This window comes from Heptranchias perlo, chromosome 7 (genome assembly GCF_035084215.1).
Source record: "Heptranchias perlo isolate sHepPer1 chromosome 7, sHepPer1.hap1, whole genome shotgun sequence".
NCBI classification, from domain to species: domain Eukaryota; kingdom Metazoa; phylum Chordata; class Chondrichthyes; order Hexanchiformes; family Hexanchidae; genus Heptranchias; species Heptranchias perlo.
This window is the reverse complement of record NC_090331.1, coordinates 13,275,618-13,294,160: the sequence shown is the minus strand read 5'-3', so window position 1 is coordinate 13,294,160 and position 18,543 is coordinate 13,275,618. Positions and strand designations below refer to the sequence as shown.

Sequence of the window (18,543 nt, the reverse complement as noted above, 5' to 3'; positions counted from 1 at the left end):
TATTTTTTAGTTTGGAATTTTCCTTATATTTTAAGGAAACCTTATATTTTTATGTAAACTTAGAGTATGGTATACAATTCTGGTCTCCATATTATAAAAAGGATATAGAGGCACTGGAGAAAGTTAAAAAAGATTTATGAAGATGATACCAGAACTGAGAGGCTATACCTATCAGGAAAGATTGAACTAGCTGGGGCTCTTTTCTCTAGAAAAGATCCGATAGAGGTCTTTAAAATTATGAAGGGGTTTTATAGGGTAGACGTAGAGAAGATGTTTCCACTTGTGGGTGAGAACAAAACTAGGGGCCATAAATGTAAGATAGTCACTAATAAATCCAGTAGGGAATTCAGGAGAAACTTCTTTACCCAGAGAGTGGTTAGAATGTGGAACTCGCTACCACAAGGAGTAGTCAAGGCGAAGAACATAGATGCATTTAAGGGGAAGCTAGATAGACATATGAGGAAGAAAGGGATTAAAGGGTATGCTGGTAGGGTTAGATGAAGAAGGCTCGTGTGGAGCAGAAACACCGGCATGGACCAGTTGGTCCGAATGGCCTGTTTCTGAGCTGTACATTCTATGTAATTCTATGTAATCTGTCTCTTATTTAGTGAGGCCTGAATGATCCTACTTTCTCTGTCACTCTATCACAGTTTCCACAAACTCAACCACCTTCCTCACCTGCAGCCATGAAATACCTGTGTACATGGGAGCATAAACACCAGCATGGACTAGTTGGGCCATTTGGCCTGTTTCTGTGGTGTACTTTCTATGTAATTCTATGTAAAATTAAAAAAACAAAATGGCGGTTTGAAAAAATGGAAATTACCTGCCAATGGATGCGTTGTGGTGATTGCCCTTGAACCAGTCGACCCGGAAATGCCACACTTTGACTCGACCAAATGACCCTTGACAGTGACCGGTGCCCTGCTGGGATGACGTAGGGCGGCCTTCAGTGGAGCGATCCCATTAAACTGGACGGTAGAAAGACAGCCGATAAATCCCCACGTGTTTGCCTTCAGGAGCTCCTTGTCCAGGCCGCTACTGTCTACAGTTCAAAGAAAGCAGCACAAGAATTAATTCTGGACCAGTTATGGTACCTACCCTGAAACTAAAAAAAAATAAACATAATTAACTTTTATATCAACACTGCTCGCAGTAATTAATCCTCAAAAAATGAATTTACTTTTTTATAAAATGGATATTATATAATGCTCCATCATATTGCGGTAAACTGTATAATAAGCAGAAGGTGTATTTTCAGTTCATCTATCTAATATTTATACGTATAAGTCTTGCTTCTAATGTGCATGTGTCACACTCAAAAAGTCACTCCAGGCATCACACGCGAGACGTCACACTCGAGATGTCGCAGTCCACACGTCACAGTCCACACGTCACACAGCAGACGTCACACTTTGTTACAGATGCAAAACAATCTTCAAACAAAGAGAAAGACATTTGAGCTGAATGCCTGTAGAGTGGAGTGGGCAGGTGCATCTTGCTGTAAATACCAGGATATCCCTGCTGGGAAACTCTATTGCTGAACCCAGTAGATATGCTGGGGTCTGGGAAGATTTCCGACATTGCATTCCAATGGTGACCACCTGCGCCACCAGGGGATGCAGCTCAGGAGGCCACATACTGCAGTGCTGGTTGTAAGAGTCGATGGGGTGCCAGGACCATTCCAGAATGAAGATTCTCTTGTTCCCTTGGCCCCCTTTATATATGGACTGCATTAAAAGTAAAAATAAAATTACATCCCTTAAAGCTTCAGTGACTCAGGCCACGATACTGGTATGGACCCCAACTACCTTCCGATGGGTTGGTAACAATTGCCTAATGCTATTGACGATCTGCTGGTTCTTTGGGAGGCTGGGGACATGGAAACTCCAGGGTTTGATAGTCCCCACTCTTGCTCTGCTACAACAAGGCCGAGCGAGAGTTCCTGTGCAAGACTGGGACCTCAAGTATTTGAGTCCCGGCTACATTTCTACACCTTCCAGCGTATTTCCACTGGAGTTACGTTGGGAAAGCATAAGAAGGGCTGTGGATTGTTAGCCCGGTTATATCATGATGGATTGTTCTGACTTGGAGTTCCGAAGTCGTCAGCTCACATCCCACCGTGTCAAGTTGTGAAATGAATTCAACAGATTTGGCAATTTATTCCACTCGCATCAGAAAAAAATGACTATGAAACCTGCATACAAATTCCAGAGATAAATGAGAGAATAATTATAAATGCTTGTAAAGTTTTGTTCCCAAGATGTAGGTTGATGTCGGAAAAGCCGCATTTATTGTCCATCCCTAATTGCCTTTAAATGATTGTATGTAAAACCAAGTGACTTGCTAGGTACTTCAGGGGGCAAAAAGAATCAGCCACATCGTGTGGACCAGAGTCACAAGGTTGTTGTAAAAACCAGTCTGGTTCACTAATGTCCTTTAGGGAATAAACCTACCCAGTCTGGCTTTTGTATGACTCTGGACCTATATGGATTTGCCTATTGAGACCAGGGAGTGCTGGAGCACTGGTTTTAAAGGGACATGCCAGGTTAGCGGCTAAGCATCACAACCAGGTTCCAAGCTACGCATGAGCAACACTACAGGAGATCCACTAGTAATTATGTAAGAACTGTACACAACATACATGTATCTATAATATATACTTTAGCAAAGCCTTTGACAAGGTACCGCATGGTAGGTTGTTACATAAGGTTAAATCTCACGGGATCCAAGGTGAGGTAGCCAATTGGATACAAAATTGGATTGATGACAGAAGACAGAGGGTGGTTGTAGAGGGTTGTTTCTCAGACTGGAGGCCTGTGACCAGCGGTGTGCCTCAGGGATCGGTGCTGGGTCTGCTGTTATTTGTTATTTATATTAATGATTTGGATGAGAATTTAGGAGGAATGGTTAGTAAGTTTGCAGATGACACCAAGATTGGTGGCATTGTGGACAGTGAAGAAGGTTATCTAGGATTGCAACGGGATCTTGATAAATTGGGCCAGTGGGCCGATGAATGGCAGATGGAGTTTAATTTAGATAAATGTGAGGTGATGCATTTTGGTAGATCGAATCGGGCCAGGACCTACTCCGTTAATGGTAGGGCGTTGGGGAGAGTTATAGAACAAAGAGATCTAGGAGTACAGGTTCATAGCTCCTTGAAAGTGGAGTCACAGGTGGATAGGGTGGTGAAGAAGGCATTCGGCATGCTTGGTTTCATTGGTCAGAACATTGAATACAGGGGTTGGGATGTCTTGTTGGAGTTGTACAAGACATTAGTAAGGCCACACTTGGAATATTGTGTACAGTTCTGGTCACCCTACTATAGAAAGGATATTATTAAACTAGAAAGAGTGCAGAAAAGATTTACTAGGATGCTACCGGGACTTGATGGTTTGACTTATAGGGAGAGGTTGGATAGACTGGGACTTTTTTCCCTGGAGAGTAGGAGGTTAAGGGGTGATCTTATAGAAGTCTATAAAATAATGAGGGGCATAGATAAGGTAGATAGTCAAAATCTTTTCCCAAAAGTAGGGGAGTCTATAACGAGGGGACATAGATTTAAGGTGAGAGGGGCGAGATACAAAAGGGTCCAGAGGGGCAATTTTTTCACTCAAAGGGTGGTGAGTGTCTGGAACGAGCTGCCAGAGGCAGTAGTAGAGGCGGGTACAATTTTGTCTTTTAAAAAGCATTTGGACAGTTACATGGGTAAGATGGATATAGAGGGATATGGGCCAAGTACAGGCAATTGGGACTAGCTTAGTGGTATAAACTGGGCAACATGGACATGTTGGGCCAAAGGGCCTGTTTCCATGTTGTAAACTTCTATGATTCTATAATGTAATGAAAGTCTTCCTGTAAGCATCACACTTAACCTCCTGTAACACTTTTCCCCATTGCTTTGTCGATAACACCCCCAAAGCTATAAAGCGTCTCCTCTGACTCACTGCTAGCAATGCCATGTTAGTATAAGTGTAAATAACACAGAGTTTGTCACTCCCTCCTTCATCTCTTTATTTATCGATGCTGAATCCAGCGTCCATGGCTGGTAATTTATTTCAAAATGCACTGACGACAAATGCTGCTTTCAATTATTCATGGGGTGTAACTACTTAATTGTAAATTCATCAAAATGTTAATTAACTTTTACCTGCAGAGCATTGCCACTTAGTCAATAACACCTCTAGACAGCTAGCGGGCAATAGGTTGCTCCTGCTCTCCATTAATGTATCGCTCCAGTGTATCACGTTTCAGAATCCAGAATGAACCACTGTAAGAGTTCCATTCCTGCTAATTACATACCATGTCTGTGTATGATTCTGTAAGGAATAGATATGGCTCTCTGTTCCATTTTTAATGCTTTGGTTAACCAGTTCAGATCAAGTTCCTGAGTTTCATATCTTAACCAAACCATGGACTGGTTACAATGATTCCTTAAAATAATAAAAACAGCAATTTTGTCCCAAAGTGTTAGCTAATAGAAAGAACTTATCTTTATGCTGTGCCTTATCATGTCCTCAAGGTGTCCAAAATGCGTCACAGCCAATTGGTGGAAATGTATGATTTTTGCCAGGTTCTAGTTTTAGTTTTACTAAATGTACAGGGCTGTCCTCGCTTGACGCCCGTACGCCTGTGTTTTCCAGCAGGGATGATAAAAATTCAGGTCCACTTTACTTTTTCAGGGTTCAGTTTCATCAATTTGTCCTGTAATCAGTCTGAGCATCTTACTCTAATGGGAGTTAATTTACACTGTCCTTTGCACAAGAGTGCAACTCAAGGAAATATGTGATATAGTTATATTCACGTCTTTCACAAATAGACTTCTTCCAAGTCTCTGAAGGCACACTAAACAAACACTTAGTGATATGAGTCTGTATACGAATCAATTCCCTTTCCCCCACAGTCTGGTGAACATACGTAATGCTGTTACGATTGGACTCACTTAACTTGAACAGTACAACTTAACTCTGCATGATGGTACAAAATAAAGAAGACACCACACTTCCCTACATCAGTGGGTCATCTTACATGACTTAAGCAAGATGACTTCTAAGTGCTCCTTCAGTATTTCTAACCTCTTGGTCTCAGCGAAAGCCCTCGCAGGTTTCCCTTTAAAAGCCTGCGCTAGTATCTCCGCAGCCTCTACCTTCCATCTCTTTGTTCACAGTTAAAAAAAAACAAAGACTTTCTAATACAATGGTTGTGAGATGTTTTCCAATTGCTAAATCAGGCTAACAAATTGCTTATAAATAGTTTATGAGGAAATAACATCACAGCGAGCTCATTGGCATCTTAACTATCTATCGTCTCAGCCTAACTTGCCTGGATACACTATGCTTTTGAAACCCCAACTTTAAAAGTAACTTTTTTTTCCCCCAAATCCTTTCTGTGGAAAAATCGCCAATCAATTCCAAACTGCGACAAAGGGTCACTGGATATCAGTAACTCTAGCTATTTTTTTCTTCTTCTGAAGTCTAGAGACACTGAGGCCAACCAACTGATGCCCCAGTGGAAATCAGCTAACGTATCATACACCAAGAATTGACCATAGCCATGATGAATCAGTACCGCACCCTCTTATTCACCCTCTAAACCATCGGGGGCATTCTGTGCCCTGTTCAACAGGTTCATCTGAAGAACTCAAGTGTCCCAGGGCTAGGGTTGTACAATGGGAATACAGATGGTGTTGGTAATGGCACTGAGAGGCTGTCTGTACTTGCAGGTGTGCAGGGGAGTAGTAGGCCAACCAACTCACTTAGGTTGGTTGGCCATGTGTCAACCATGGCTCAGTGGTAGTACTCTTACCTCTGAGTCAAAAGGTTGTGGGTTCAAGTCTCAGTCCAGAGACTTGAGCACAAAATCTAGGTTAACACTCCAGTGCAATACTGAGGGAGTGCTGCACTGTCAGAGGTGCCTTCTTTCAATATGAGATGTTAAACTAAGGCCCTGTCTGTTCTCTCAGGTAGAGGTAAAAGATCCCATGGCACTATTTTGAAGAAGAGCAGGGGAGTCACTCCCGGTGTCCTGGGCCAATATTTATCCTTCAACCAACATCACTAAAACAGACTATCTGGTCATTATCACATTGCTGTTTGTGGGACCTTGCTGTGTGCAACTTGGTTGCTGCGTTTCCTACATTATAACAATGACTACACTGCAAAAAGTACTTAATTGGCTGTAAAGCGCTTTGGGACATCCTGACGTTATGAAAGGCGCTATATAAATGCAAATCTTTTTTTTTGAAGGACAGAAATTAACTTATGGTTTGTACAAAACTGAAAAGGTACTGTACAGCTTCCTCATGAATATTCAACAAGTAGACAACATCTCTTTCTTGACCTCGCGATTAAAAATTCCAAAATCATTAATAATTTTAAAAAAAGTTCTATTGCACAACAGTCACCTGCTTTGGTTGAACATAATTTATATTAAAAGTTAATGTGGGGTTTTAGCAGCAAATCAAATTTCATGCTCATTGGGTTTTGCTAAACAGTGCTAAAATTAGTTTACTTAAAATCATTTACCACAAGCTTCCCTGATGTCCTGAACTCAGAGGTGCCCGGTGTGGATCTGAGATCGGCTAACTCAGCGAGAACATGCACTGAATCGGGCCCCGCCCTGGTCTATATGGCCCAATTCCACAGCCTCTAGTGCATTTTCCTGCCTTAGTGTCACTCCCATATCCCCTGAGTCTCTGTTCAATCAGGAATCTACCCATTTCTACTTTCCAATTACTTTGCACAGGTTCATATCTATTAGCCCTATGTGGCAAACTCTTTCTGAAAAGATTTCTTGCCAGTTTCCTCCTTTCTTGAAGACAGTGGGGGTAGTTTTGACTTCTGGCGATAGTGTAAAGTGGGCGATATAGGCTCGGCCATCCGTTGAACACCTCTCCCCATTTTTCTTTCCGTTGACTTGCATCGAGGTGTTTAAAGGGCAGCTGAGGGCTTTTGTGGGTTTTACACTATCACCATGAGTGTAAGTTCCTCCCTCACCGCCGTGATTTCTGTTGGGGTCATGGACCATTCTCGAATAGTGCTACAATTATTCAGCTTACCATATTTACAGTGAGCTCTCCCAATGGTTCAGTTAGCAGGTGTATTGCCCACTGCTGTCCGTCCTCTGATACCTCACTCCAGTGGCCTTTGTTCATGTGAGCTCTTTGATCGCGATGAGGTATCACAGCGGAGGTTAACCATGTTGTCACCTGTGCCCACACACAAGCATCTCCAGCAGGGGTCACCGGGTAGCAATCAGGGCATGGCAAGTCGGATTGATTTTCTCCCACCTACCATCACTCAGGCTGGGATCAGTTAACTCAGTGCAGATCAGGTTTTACACCTGGAACCTTCTTGGTCCACATGGCTCGGCTACTCACAGAGTCATCGGGAGAGCTGCAGTTGACGACTCGCAATCAATCCTTCAGGTAAATCCAGCTGGAGTTTCTTGAGGTTTCTAGTTTCTTTACTAGAATGGTACTTGGGATGAAGGACTTCAGTTATGGGGAGAAACAAGCGAATCTGGGATTGTTCTCCTTAGAGCAGAGATGGTTAAGGGGCGATTTAATAGCGGTGTTCAAAATTATGAGGAGTTTTGATAGAGTAAATAAGGAGAAACCGTTTCCACTGGCAAAAGGTAGCCAGAGGACACAGATTTAAGGTAATTGGCAAAAGAACCAGAGGGGAGATGAGGAGAATTTATTTTACGCAGCGAGTTGTTATGATCTGGAATGCGCTGCCAGAAGGCAAATTCAACAGTAACTTTCAAAAGGGAATTGGATAAATACTTGAAAAGGAAAAATTTGCAGGGGTACGTGGAAAGAGCGGGGAGTGGGACTAATTGGATAGCTCTTTCAAAGAGCACATGCAAGATGGGTCAAATGACCTCCTTCTGTGCTGTCCGGTTCTATGATTGTAGGTGTGCGTGTGGATGCACCCGTGTGAGTTTGTGTGCATGTGCTTGGCTTGAATGTTTAAACTACTAGACAGATGAAAACAAGCATGCTACGAGGGCCTGCCCATGAATACTGTAATCCAATGCTTCACAAGCACCAGTTGTTCTGTTGGTTGCTAGGTTCTGGGCAGTAATGCTCACTGAGTGCTAGATTAAGAACTTATTTTAGCTGTGATTCTCAACAGCAATCACAAAAAGAGTCTTTCAGCTCCTTTACCTGAAGTGGATTGAAACAGGTTTTTAGAGGGGCTGCACACACCAGTGAGCCCATTTATGGTCGCCAACCCTCCAGGATTGGCCTGGAGTCTCCAGGAATTGACAATTAATCTCCAGGACACTGATGCAAACAACCTTGGAGAAAAATCATACAGGTATGGAAAAAAATGTGTTCTTTTTCATTTTCTTTTAACATTTATGTTTATTAGTTATAAAAATATTGGAGATGGGGAAAAAAGCCGGTTTCACTGACAGTCAAGAATCATCCGATTGGGTACTAAAAAGTTTTTTCAGTTTCCAGTTGGCCACGGGATGGCGGTGTGCTGAGAGGATACATGTTGGGCGACCAATGGTGGGAGCCAGGGGGGGTGGGGAACTTGGAGGCAGGAGGTCATATGATGAAACCTTCAGGAATAGGTCCAACCAGAGTTGGCGATCCTAAGTCCATTAGACCTCTTTTCCAACATTATATTTCAATAATTACTTATCTATCTATCAATAACTGTGCTGAATGTTCGCCCAATGTAATGAAATAGATTAAAAACATAAGGGACAAAGGAGTCCTTACCCATAATCTTGCCCAAGACCAGGGTTCTCATGCCGTTGAACTCTGCGTCACTGCCTGATGACAGATTGAACCTTAGTGCCAGGCGCTGATCAACCTGCAAAGAATGAAATGGTGAAATGTGTTAAAGATCACACGGAGATGAGATACAATGTGCGCCTGGACTGATGTAAAGAGTGACACTTCCATTCATCTAACAACATCCCTTGTACATTGGATAGAAAGAAGACCCAAGGCAACTCTGTTTAGGTCTATTTAAGAGCTCTGTCAGACCGACATCTCACAAACAATTGAATTGCAAATACTTTAAGGGGATTTCTGCTTTTATTTATCGCTGCTTGTTTTTATATCAGAAACAACCCAAAGCACTCATAAACAATAAATCATTTTGAAGTATAGTGATTACTGCATGTAGGCCGACTTGGCAGCCATTCCACATACATTCAGAATGATACTTTGAGGGTTAAATTATGAGGACAGGTTGCATAAACTTGGCTTGTATTCCCTTGAGTATAGAAGATTGAGGGCTGATCTGATCGAGGTGCTTAAAATGATAAAAGGATTCAATAGGGTAGATACAGAGAAACTATTTCCTCTGGTGGGGGGGCATCAAGAACGAGGGGACATCATCTTAAAATTAGAGTCAGGTCATTCAAGAGTGAAATCAAGAAGCATTTTTCCACACAAAGGGCAGTAGCGGTCTGGAATTCTCTCCCCCAAAAGGCTGTGGATCCTAGGACAATTGGAATTTTCAATACTGAGATCGACAGATTTTTCTTAGGTAAGGTTATCAAGGGATATGGATTAAAGTCGCGTAAATGGAGTTGAGGAAGAGATCAGCCATAATCTAATTGAATAGCAGAACAGGCTCAAGGGGCTGCATGGCCTACTCCTGTTCCTATGTTCCCCACACTGAACTTCATCTGTCACAGTTTTGCTCACTCAATTAATCTATCAATGCCCCTATGTAACTTTTTCTCCCATCTACACTATTTATTGAGCCAATTAACTTAGTGTCAACAGCAAATTTAGATATACAGCTCTCTGTTCCTTCATCTAAGACATTGATAAATATAGAGAAAAGCTGAGGCTCCTGTACAGGTCACTCCTGATCATTATACAGCAACACTGGCTGGAATGTGAGTGTGTGTGTAAGTAAGTGTGCATGTGAGTAAGTGCGCATGTGAGTGTGTGTGAGAGCATCAGTGTGTGTAAGTGTGCATGTGAGTGTGTGTGAGTAAGTGTGCACGTGAGTGTGTGTAAGTGTTTGCATGAGTGTAAGTGTGCATGAGTGTGTGTGTGAATGTGTGCATGTGAGTGTGTGAGTCAGTGCACATGTAAGTGTGCATGTGTGTGTAAATGAGTGTATGAGTAAGTGTGCATGTAAGTGTGAATGTGTGTGAGTATATGTGAGTGTAAGTGCACATGTGAGCGTATAAGTGTGCATGTGTGAGTGTGAGTATGAATGTGTGTGAGTATGTGTGAGTGTAAGTGTGCATGTGTGAGAGAGTAAGTGTGCGTGTGTGTAAACGTAGGTATGCGTGTGTAGACATCGGTTGAGGGTAAGAGCAGGCTCAGTTGTGATGCCTCAATGATCGAATAGCCTGCTGACACTCGCTGCCTCGTCTCACAGATGAAAAATAACCACCTGGACGAGGTATCAGATATTAGCAGCGTCTGTGGAACAAGACTCCAGAAGGAGAGGAGGGGGGAGCAAGTAAATTCATAAATAATTGAAAATAAATAACTTATTCAAGGGCTGCTCTTTCTTGATTATTTAAAAAAAAATTATAGGTCTCTTTACAATCTGAAATGCTTTCGGTTTGGATGTTTAAAATGACCTTTGCAGTTAAGTGAAATCATTCATCAAACTATTGACTGGTAATTGTGCTTCTAATTCCATATCTGTTGATCCACACAATGGTAACAGCTGCTCACAGCAGTTTGCGTTCAGTAACCATCTGATTCAGCTCCCCATCCCAATCTGCTGCAGAGGCAGCCCCTTAACAGCGGTTTTCAATCCTGTCAATGCTTGTGTACACATTTTCTTTTTGGCAGTTGTCATCTCCTGGTGTTGTTAAGGGTCTGGACCACCAGAGGGTGCTGACGATTCACGTGCCAGTGCAAAGCTGCCCAGCACCCTTATCTTTGTTGGGGGGGGTGGAATTACAATGAACACTTCCTACAAGAGAGGGGAACCAACGCTGATGGGCAAGCAAATGGGAAATGTTGCCTCGTTAGGAAGTTTAATTAGAAATCCTTGCCTTTGACCAGGCTTTCCAGATTATAAGGACATCATGGTCTTTCTAGGCCTTAATAATTTTTTGCTGCAACGAAACATCCCCCAACCCTCCAGGTTTGCCCTGGAGTCTCCAGGAATTAAAGGCTAATCTCCTGGACACTGCTGCGAGCAAAACCCAGGAGAAAAATCATAAGGGGCATTAAAAAAATTGTGTTTTTATTCATTTTCTTTGAAGACTTTTGTTTATTAGTTATAAAAATATCAGACATGGGAATAAAGTCTGTTGACTGACAGTGAAGATTCATCCAATTGGATAATGAAGAGTCCATTCACTTTCCGATTGGCGTGGGAAGGCGGAGTACAGACACGTCGGGCGACCAATGGCGGGAGTGTGGGGGCAGGGCGTTTTGGAGGCGGGAGGTCATGTGATGAAACCTCCAGGAATATGCCCAACCAGAGTTGGTAACCCTACCCCCATACCCACAACCAAAAAAATAAATCTTCACTTGGCACATTTAAACCAGTGGGGCAATTCATCGGGAGTAGGCTAGAGGTGCGTTAAGACACAGAGAGAAATAGGGGCCCACTTATCTGCACAGCTCACCATTCTTTTACTGGATCCTTAAACATCAAGCAAACCCTCCCGAGACTCGAGGGACTTTACATCATAAACATATGAAGGTTCCTCCTCTTGCTCAGGCTCTCTCACTCTTGTTACCTAAACCTGGTGGAATAACCTGGAACACTGGCCTCATTAAATAACTAAGATGAGGAGCTGAGAGCTCATATTAGATTGAAAAGAGTAACAACAGGAAGACAAGCTAAATCAGGAAGTGGGGATTTGGAGGTTTGCTCTTAAAAGCCTGAAGATAGTGGGAAGGAGGAAGCAGTGAGGGCGGTAAATCTTTTGGAGTGCTACTCCAATACTAAACGAATCGCAACCATAAACAGTCAATTTTTAAAAACTGACTTTTAGACACGCAAGATCATGGGAATACCATCACCTCCAAGTTCCCATGATCTTGCGGCTCTTCTCCTTCTTGGTAGCAGAGGTGGGGAGGGCTGGGAGGTCCTGTCAAAGTAGGCTTGGTGAGTATCTAAGGGCCAATTTGCTGCTGGGCCAAGTTTTGGATTTCCTACACAATGCTTAATTTTTTCGACTAGGCCCATTCGTGTATGAAGAGCTGCACTGTTAACAAGCTGTGTGGGACCTGACAACACTGGGGGGGTGTTTATCAGCCCACACATATCAGCGGTGGCTTCTACTAAGGATTGGATGTGCATGTTTCAATTATAATTTCTTATCAAGAAATTATAATTGAAACATCCAAGATCATGGGAATACCATCACCTCCAAGTTCCCTTCCAAGTCGCCCACTATCCTGACTTGAACATACACCGCCGTTCCTTCAGCGTCCCTGTGTCATAATCGTCTAATGCCCTACCAACGCCATCGTGGGAGCAACAACAGCACAAGGGGCTACAGCAGTTCAAGGAGAAGGACCATCACCACCTTCAGAGGCAAATTAGGGATGGGCAATAAAAATACAGCTTTGCCAGAGAGGCCCAAATCTTGATAAGAAATTATAATTGAAAACAAATACATAGCTAAAGTATAGAAAACTAGTAAACAGCCCACACTTCCAGCAACAGGAAAGTTTAACTAATAGACAAAGAAAAATCCTGTCAACTTCATATTAATTGAATGGGGGATTGGAGTGAAGCAATGAGGGAAGGTAGGGCTTTATATATATATATATATATATGATTTAAATGGAAAGAAACTCTAGAGAGGGTACTTTTTGAATCAAAGTACTCCCTCCTTTTTGGAGAAGGAAGTAACAAACTTATTTCTTGATTTTTTAAAAAAAAAGTAGTCAATTTTCCTGCTGACATGATCTTTGACTGGAGTCCCTGCCCTCCCTGCTAGGCCGCTCGAGCGGTGTCCATTATGGGGAACGCCCAGAGCGGTTTTATTGTAAACAGCAGGGGTGTGACAGTTGGGGGACATAACATACACCACAAGCCACAATGCCCTAAGAATCCACAGTATCGCTGGCATTGTATCCGGTGCTGGCTCTTTGAAAGAGCTACCCAATTAGTCCCACACCCTGCTCTTTCCCTATAGCCCTGCAAATTTTTCCTTTTCAAGTATTTATCCAATTCCCTTTTTAAAGTTACTATTGAATTTGCTTCTTCCATCCTTCCAGGCCGTGCATTCCAGATCACAACAACTCGCTGTGTAAAAAAGTTTCTCCTCACCTCCCCTCAGTCTTTATTTGCCAATTACCTTAAATCTGTGTCCACTGGTTACCGACCCTCCTGCCAGTAGAAACAATTTCTCCTTACTTACTCTATCGAAACCTTTCATAATTTTGAGGTCTTCCAGCCAATAGCGTGGTTTCCTGGGATCTGCCATTGGGCAAAAATCACGCCCCCTGCTGGTTGCAGTGAAGTCTCTCCCCAGAGGGCTGTGGATGCTGAGTCATTGAGTATATTCAGGACTGAGATGGATAGATTTTTGGACTCTAGGGGAATCAAGGGATATGGGGATCGGGTGGGAAAGTGGAGTTGAGGTCGAAGATCAGCCATGATCTTATTAAATGGCGGAGTAGGCTCGAGGGGCCGTATGGCCCATTCTTGCTCCTATTTCTTATGTTCCTAAGTCACACTCCCCATAAGCGCCATCACATGAGCGGCCTAGCAGGGATGCAGATTCAACGCGAGTCTCTGTATCGCAACCAAAAAGCAAAGAGCTCTGTAACCGCAAGGACTGCAGCGGATCCCAAAGATGGCTCCTTCCCACCTTCTCACAGTAACTAGGGACGTGTAATAAATGTGCCCTTGCTAACGTCACCCGAATCCCAGAAACCTTCGATAAAAATTGGCAGAAGTTTGAACAAAAAGTACTCGCCCTCCCCCTTCATATACTCAGCTTATCTCTGTTAGTTAGAGTGGTGCTCGGAGGTGTTCAGTCACTGATTCAGCCCACAAGGCTGCAAGGACAGCAAGTCCCCATCACTACGATCAACAGAAGCTAGTGTGGGATTTCCACACATATCAGAAATCATCCATTTTGGTTTACAGAGAACAATCGGAATGATGGATGAAGTAGAAAAAAAACGTTTGCATTAATATTTCTCTAGCTCTGTAACCTTCTCCGGCCCTACTACCTTCCGAGAACTCTGCGTTCTTCCAGTTCTGGCCTCTTGTGCATCCCCGATTTCCTTCACCCCACCATTGGCAGCCGTGCCTTCAGCCGTCTAAGCTCTACGCTTTGGAATTCCATCACTAAACCTCTCCGCTTCCCCACATCACCCTCCTTCTTTAAGATAGTCCTTAAGACTGCTTTGACGAAGCTTTCCTAATGTCTCCTTCTTTGGCTCAGTGTCAATTTTTTGTCTGATTACACTTTGTGAAGTGCCTTGGGGCATTTTACTACATTAATGTAGTAACTGCAAGTTGTCGTTGTGGTGTAATTAATAAGTTAAAGATACGTGAAAATGGCTGTGTAAATGACACATTCAAGGTTAACTTATTCCCACCTCTTCTGGGTTGTTGATGGGACTTTGTGACAAAAATACCTTCAATCTGAAGATACAGTGCCCCACCTGAAGGTGGCAGTCTAGGCATTGAGTTTGCGATCATGCAGCCGCACAGAGTCCGACTGGCTTCTTGCACATTATCGTAGACTATCCAACCTGAGGGAATTTTATGAGGTATCTCTTGTATATTAATGAAGGTGAATGCTCAGGCAAATGTTAAAGGCACGAGCTGTAGCCAATTTGCTGGGAATCTGGGATTGATTTAATCTTTGGCGGGGGAGGGGGGGTCACAAGCCTTTCACATAGTCCGTTTGGTACAAAAATCTAGTGGTAAATGAAATAACGAGAGAAGTAATTGTATTTTAAATGAAGTGATTGATTGTTCAGCGCCATCTCAAAAAGAGCGTGAGTTGGAAGGTTCATAAATGGCTGTGTCTAAATCTAGTGAGCCGCACACTCCATAACGGTGATTTATAATGTATAGGTTGATAGTTCACAACGTCAACTTGATTGTGACGCAGGTCGCAGGAGTGCAGGGTCACGGGCTGGGAGCTAATATGGCCCCTGACCGTAACTCATTCTTTACCAGGTGCTTAAAACTGTACAAATCTTTCCCTCCTTGTCTTCCCTGCCAATAGGGTATCAGTTGTGGCTCAGACGGTCGCACTCTCACCTCTACGTCATAAGGTCGTGGGTTCAAGTCCCCGTTGCCAGAGACTTGAGCATTGAGCAAATCTCGGCTTTACACGCCAGTGGAGTGCTGCACTGTTGGTGGTGCCATCTTTCATGTGAGATGTTAAACCGAGGCCCTATCTGCCCACTCAAGTGGAAGTAAAAGATCCCTTGGTACTAATCGAAGAAGAACACGGATTTTTTCCTGGTCTCCTGGCCAATATTCATCCCTCAACCAACATCACTAAAACAGATGATCTGGTCATTATCACATTGCTGTTGTGGAAATTGCTGTGCGAAAATTGGCTGCCGTGTTTCCTAGGTTACAAGAGTGACTACACTTCAAAAGTACTTCATTGGTTGTGAAGCACTTTGGGATGTCCTGAGGTCAGGAAAGGCGCTATATAAATGCAAGTTCTTGTTTCTTCTTCCCTGCTTCTCACAATCTACAGGCTTTAAAAGCCGAAGGTTGGCATGAACCAATTGCTTCAACTACAATTAAACATTTATACAGTGCCCGTCAACATGTAAGAATGTCTCAGAGCACCTTGCAAGACCCTGGGCATGACTAAGGGAGGAGGAAGAGTGGCGTCAAAGGCACCATCAGAGACAGATATTTAAGAGGATTTTGAAGGGAGAGAGGCAGAGATCCGGAGTGGTTTCGAGAGGGGTTGCCAAAGAGCAGAAGGTTGGTGACGGAAAGACTCGCCTCTAAGGGGAGAACTGGCGACAGGCAGTAATTCAGAGTCAATGGACATGGACTGGAGAATAGGGGCTGGAAAAGTTTGCTCTGCGAAAGTGGGTTGAGACTGTAGTGGGATTTTAAAAAAATTAGGACTTTGAGCTCGATACGCTGAGAGCAGAGGGAGCCAGTGGAGCTGGGCCATTGGGACTGTTGGATGTGAGAGGCTTTGGGCAAGAGAGGACAGTGGGTTCAAGCCCCATTCCAGAGGCTTGAGCAAATAATCTAGGCTGACACCACAGTGCGGTACTGAGGGAGTGCTGCACTGTCAGAGATGCTGCCTTTTGGCTAAATCTATTTCCTCTGGTTCTTGACCCTTCCGCCAATGGGAACAGTTTCTCTCTATCTACTCTGCCTAGACCCTTCATGATTTTGAATACCTCAATTAAGTCTCCTCTCAACCTTCTCCATCTGCCATAACACATCGCATGGCATTATGACAATATTGAAAGAAGAGCAGGGGAGTTCTCCCGGTATCCGGGCCAACTTTTCCCTTCAACCGACATCACCTGAACAGTGGTTGTGGAGCGCTTTGGGACATAAGGGAGCTATACAAATGCAAGTTCTGCCTTTATTTAATTCACAGCAGTTTTTATCTTGCGATCTCTGTCTCTCTCTCCGTCTTTCTCTCCATCTTTCCTCTCCATCTCCCTCCGTCTCTCTCTCTCCCTCCATCACTCTCTCTCTGACTCCCTCTCTCTCTGTCATAGAATCATAGAAAGGATACAGTGCAGAAGGAGGCCATTCGGCCCATCGTGCCGGCTCTATGCAAGAGCAATCCCGATAGTCCCACTTCCTAACCTATCCCCGTAGTCCTGCAATTTTTTTCCTTTCAAGTACTTATCCAATTCCCTTTTGAAGGCCATGATTGAATCTGCCTCCACCACCCCCTCGGGCAGTGCATTCCAGATCCTAATCAATCACTGTGAAAAAAAGTTTTTCCTCATGTCACCTAGGGTTCTTTTGCCAATCACCTTAAATCTATTTCCTCTGGTCCTTGACCCTTCCGCCAATGGGAACAGTTTCTCTCTATCTGCTCTGTCTAGACCCGTCATGATTTTGAATATCTCTGCACTGTCAGAGGTGCCATCTTTCAGATGAGACATTAAACTGGTGCCCCATTTGTCCTCTCAGGTGGATATAAAGAATCCCTTGGCACTATTTCAAAGAAGAGCAGGGGAGTTCTCCCTGGTGTCCTGGGCCAATATTTATCTCTCAACCAACATCACTAAAAAAACTGATTATCTGGTCATTAACTCATTGCTTTTTGTGGGACCTTGCTGTGTGCAAATTGGCTGCTGTGTTTCCTTTATTACAACAGTGACTACACTTTAAAAGCACTTTATTGGATGTAAAGCATTTTGGGACATCCTGAGGTTGTGAAAAGTGCTGTATAAGTGCAAGTCTTTCTTTACATCATCGTTCCCTGCTGCCACAACACCTTCACTTCTGGCCATCTTTTTCCTAATGCTGATTTACCTCATTCCCTTGTACTGTTTGGCCCTTCACCCTCATTTCTCAACAGTACAAAATATCTGGGCAAGTGCCCGTGCTCCCGGTTTGAGTGGGAGAATGTACTCTATCGTTAGGGTTCAATCAATCCTCTTTTCTTTGAGACCTTGTAGTTTTATTGCTTCCTCTTTATGTTACAGTAATTATATGCTATTTTGTGCCACGTTGGCTAATTTAAATCTAAATACACGGTATCATTTTCTGTTGTGTATGGTGCCGTCTGATAGTTGTCCAATGAGTTGTAATAGAAAAAAAGCTTCACTATCAGCTACTGTGAGGTCAGGAGCCCATAATTTTAAAAATATATACGGCCTCAACTCAATACTGCTGGGTTGACCGTAGCATAAAAACACATTGGGCGCTAAATTGGGCCGTGTAGCGCCTCTTCGACATCCAAGATGGCGTCTTGGATCCGCACACACATTTCCAGCGTGACGTGTGCCAGACGCCATTTTGGTATAGGAGTTAGCGCAGGCGCAGATAACGAACGCTGGAATCATGTAAAGTAGGGAGAAAATGGCTTCAATCAGTGTGCAACGTTGATTTAAAGTGATAGACACCATTTTGGGACTTAACGCTCGACTCAACGCACAATCTTAACCCCGACCATCTGAATGTGTCTTAGAATGGCTGGAGGACCCCCCACCGGCACTATTTAAAGGGACCATGCAGGATTTACAGGTTAGTGGCTGGATTATTGCTTCTGGCTGCCGAGACATTTGTAACTGTTTCTGGAGGTCTGCTACACTTGAATACTGGGACACGGGGACATAGCCTAACATTTAGAGCCAGGACGTGCAGGAGTGAAGTTAGGAAATGCTTCTACGCGCAAAGGGTGGGAGAAGTTTGAAATAGTCTTCTGCAAACGGCAGTTGATGCTAGCTCAATTGAGAATTCTAAATCTGAGATTGATAGATTTCTGTGAACCAAGCGTATTAAGGGATATGGGGCTAAGGTGGGTATATGGAGTTAGGTCACAGGTCCACCCTGATCTGACCGAATGGCTCGAGCGGCAAAATGCCACCGCCAGTTGCTGCCTCCTGATGTCTGCCAGCTTCTCCTGCAAGAAAGCGGGACGTGTGTCTGGGTGATGTGC

At 43.6% G+C, this 18,543-nt stretch overlaps 1 protein-coding gene across 1 annotated transcript in view; it reads right to left on the bottom strand.

Moving 5' to 3' along the window:
* LOC137323446 (contactin-associated protein-like 5) overlaps positions 1–18,543 on the bottom strand; it is a 630,151-nt gene that overhangs the window by 37,743 nt on the left and 573,865 nt on the right. The window contains exons 25-26 of the mRNA XM_067986920.1: positions 8,738–8,831; positions 827–1,045 (exon numbers count right to left, since the gene is read on the bottom strand). Coding sequence (XP_067843021.1) covers positions 827–1,045; positions 8,738–8,831 — 313 coding nt within the window. The remainder of the gene's footprint in view (positions 1–826; positions 1,046–8,737; positions 8,832–18,543) is intronic.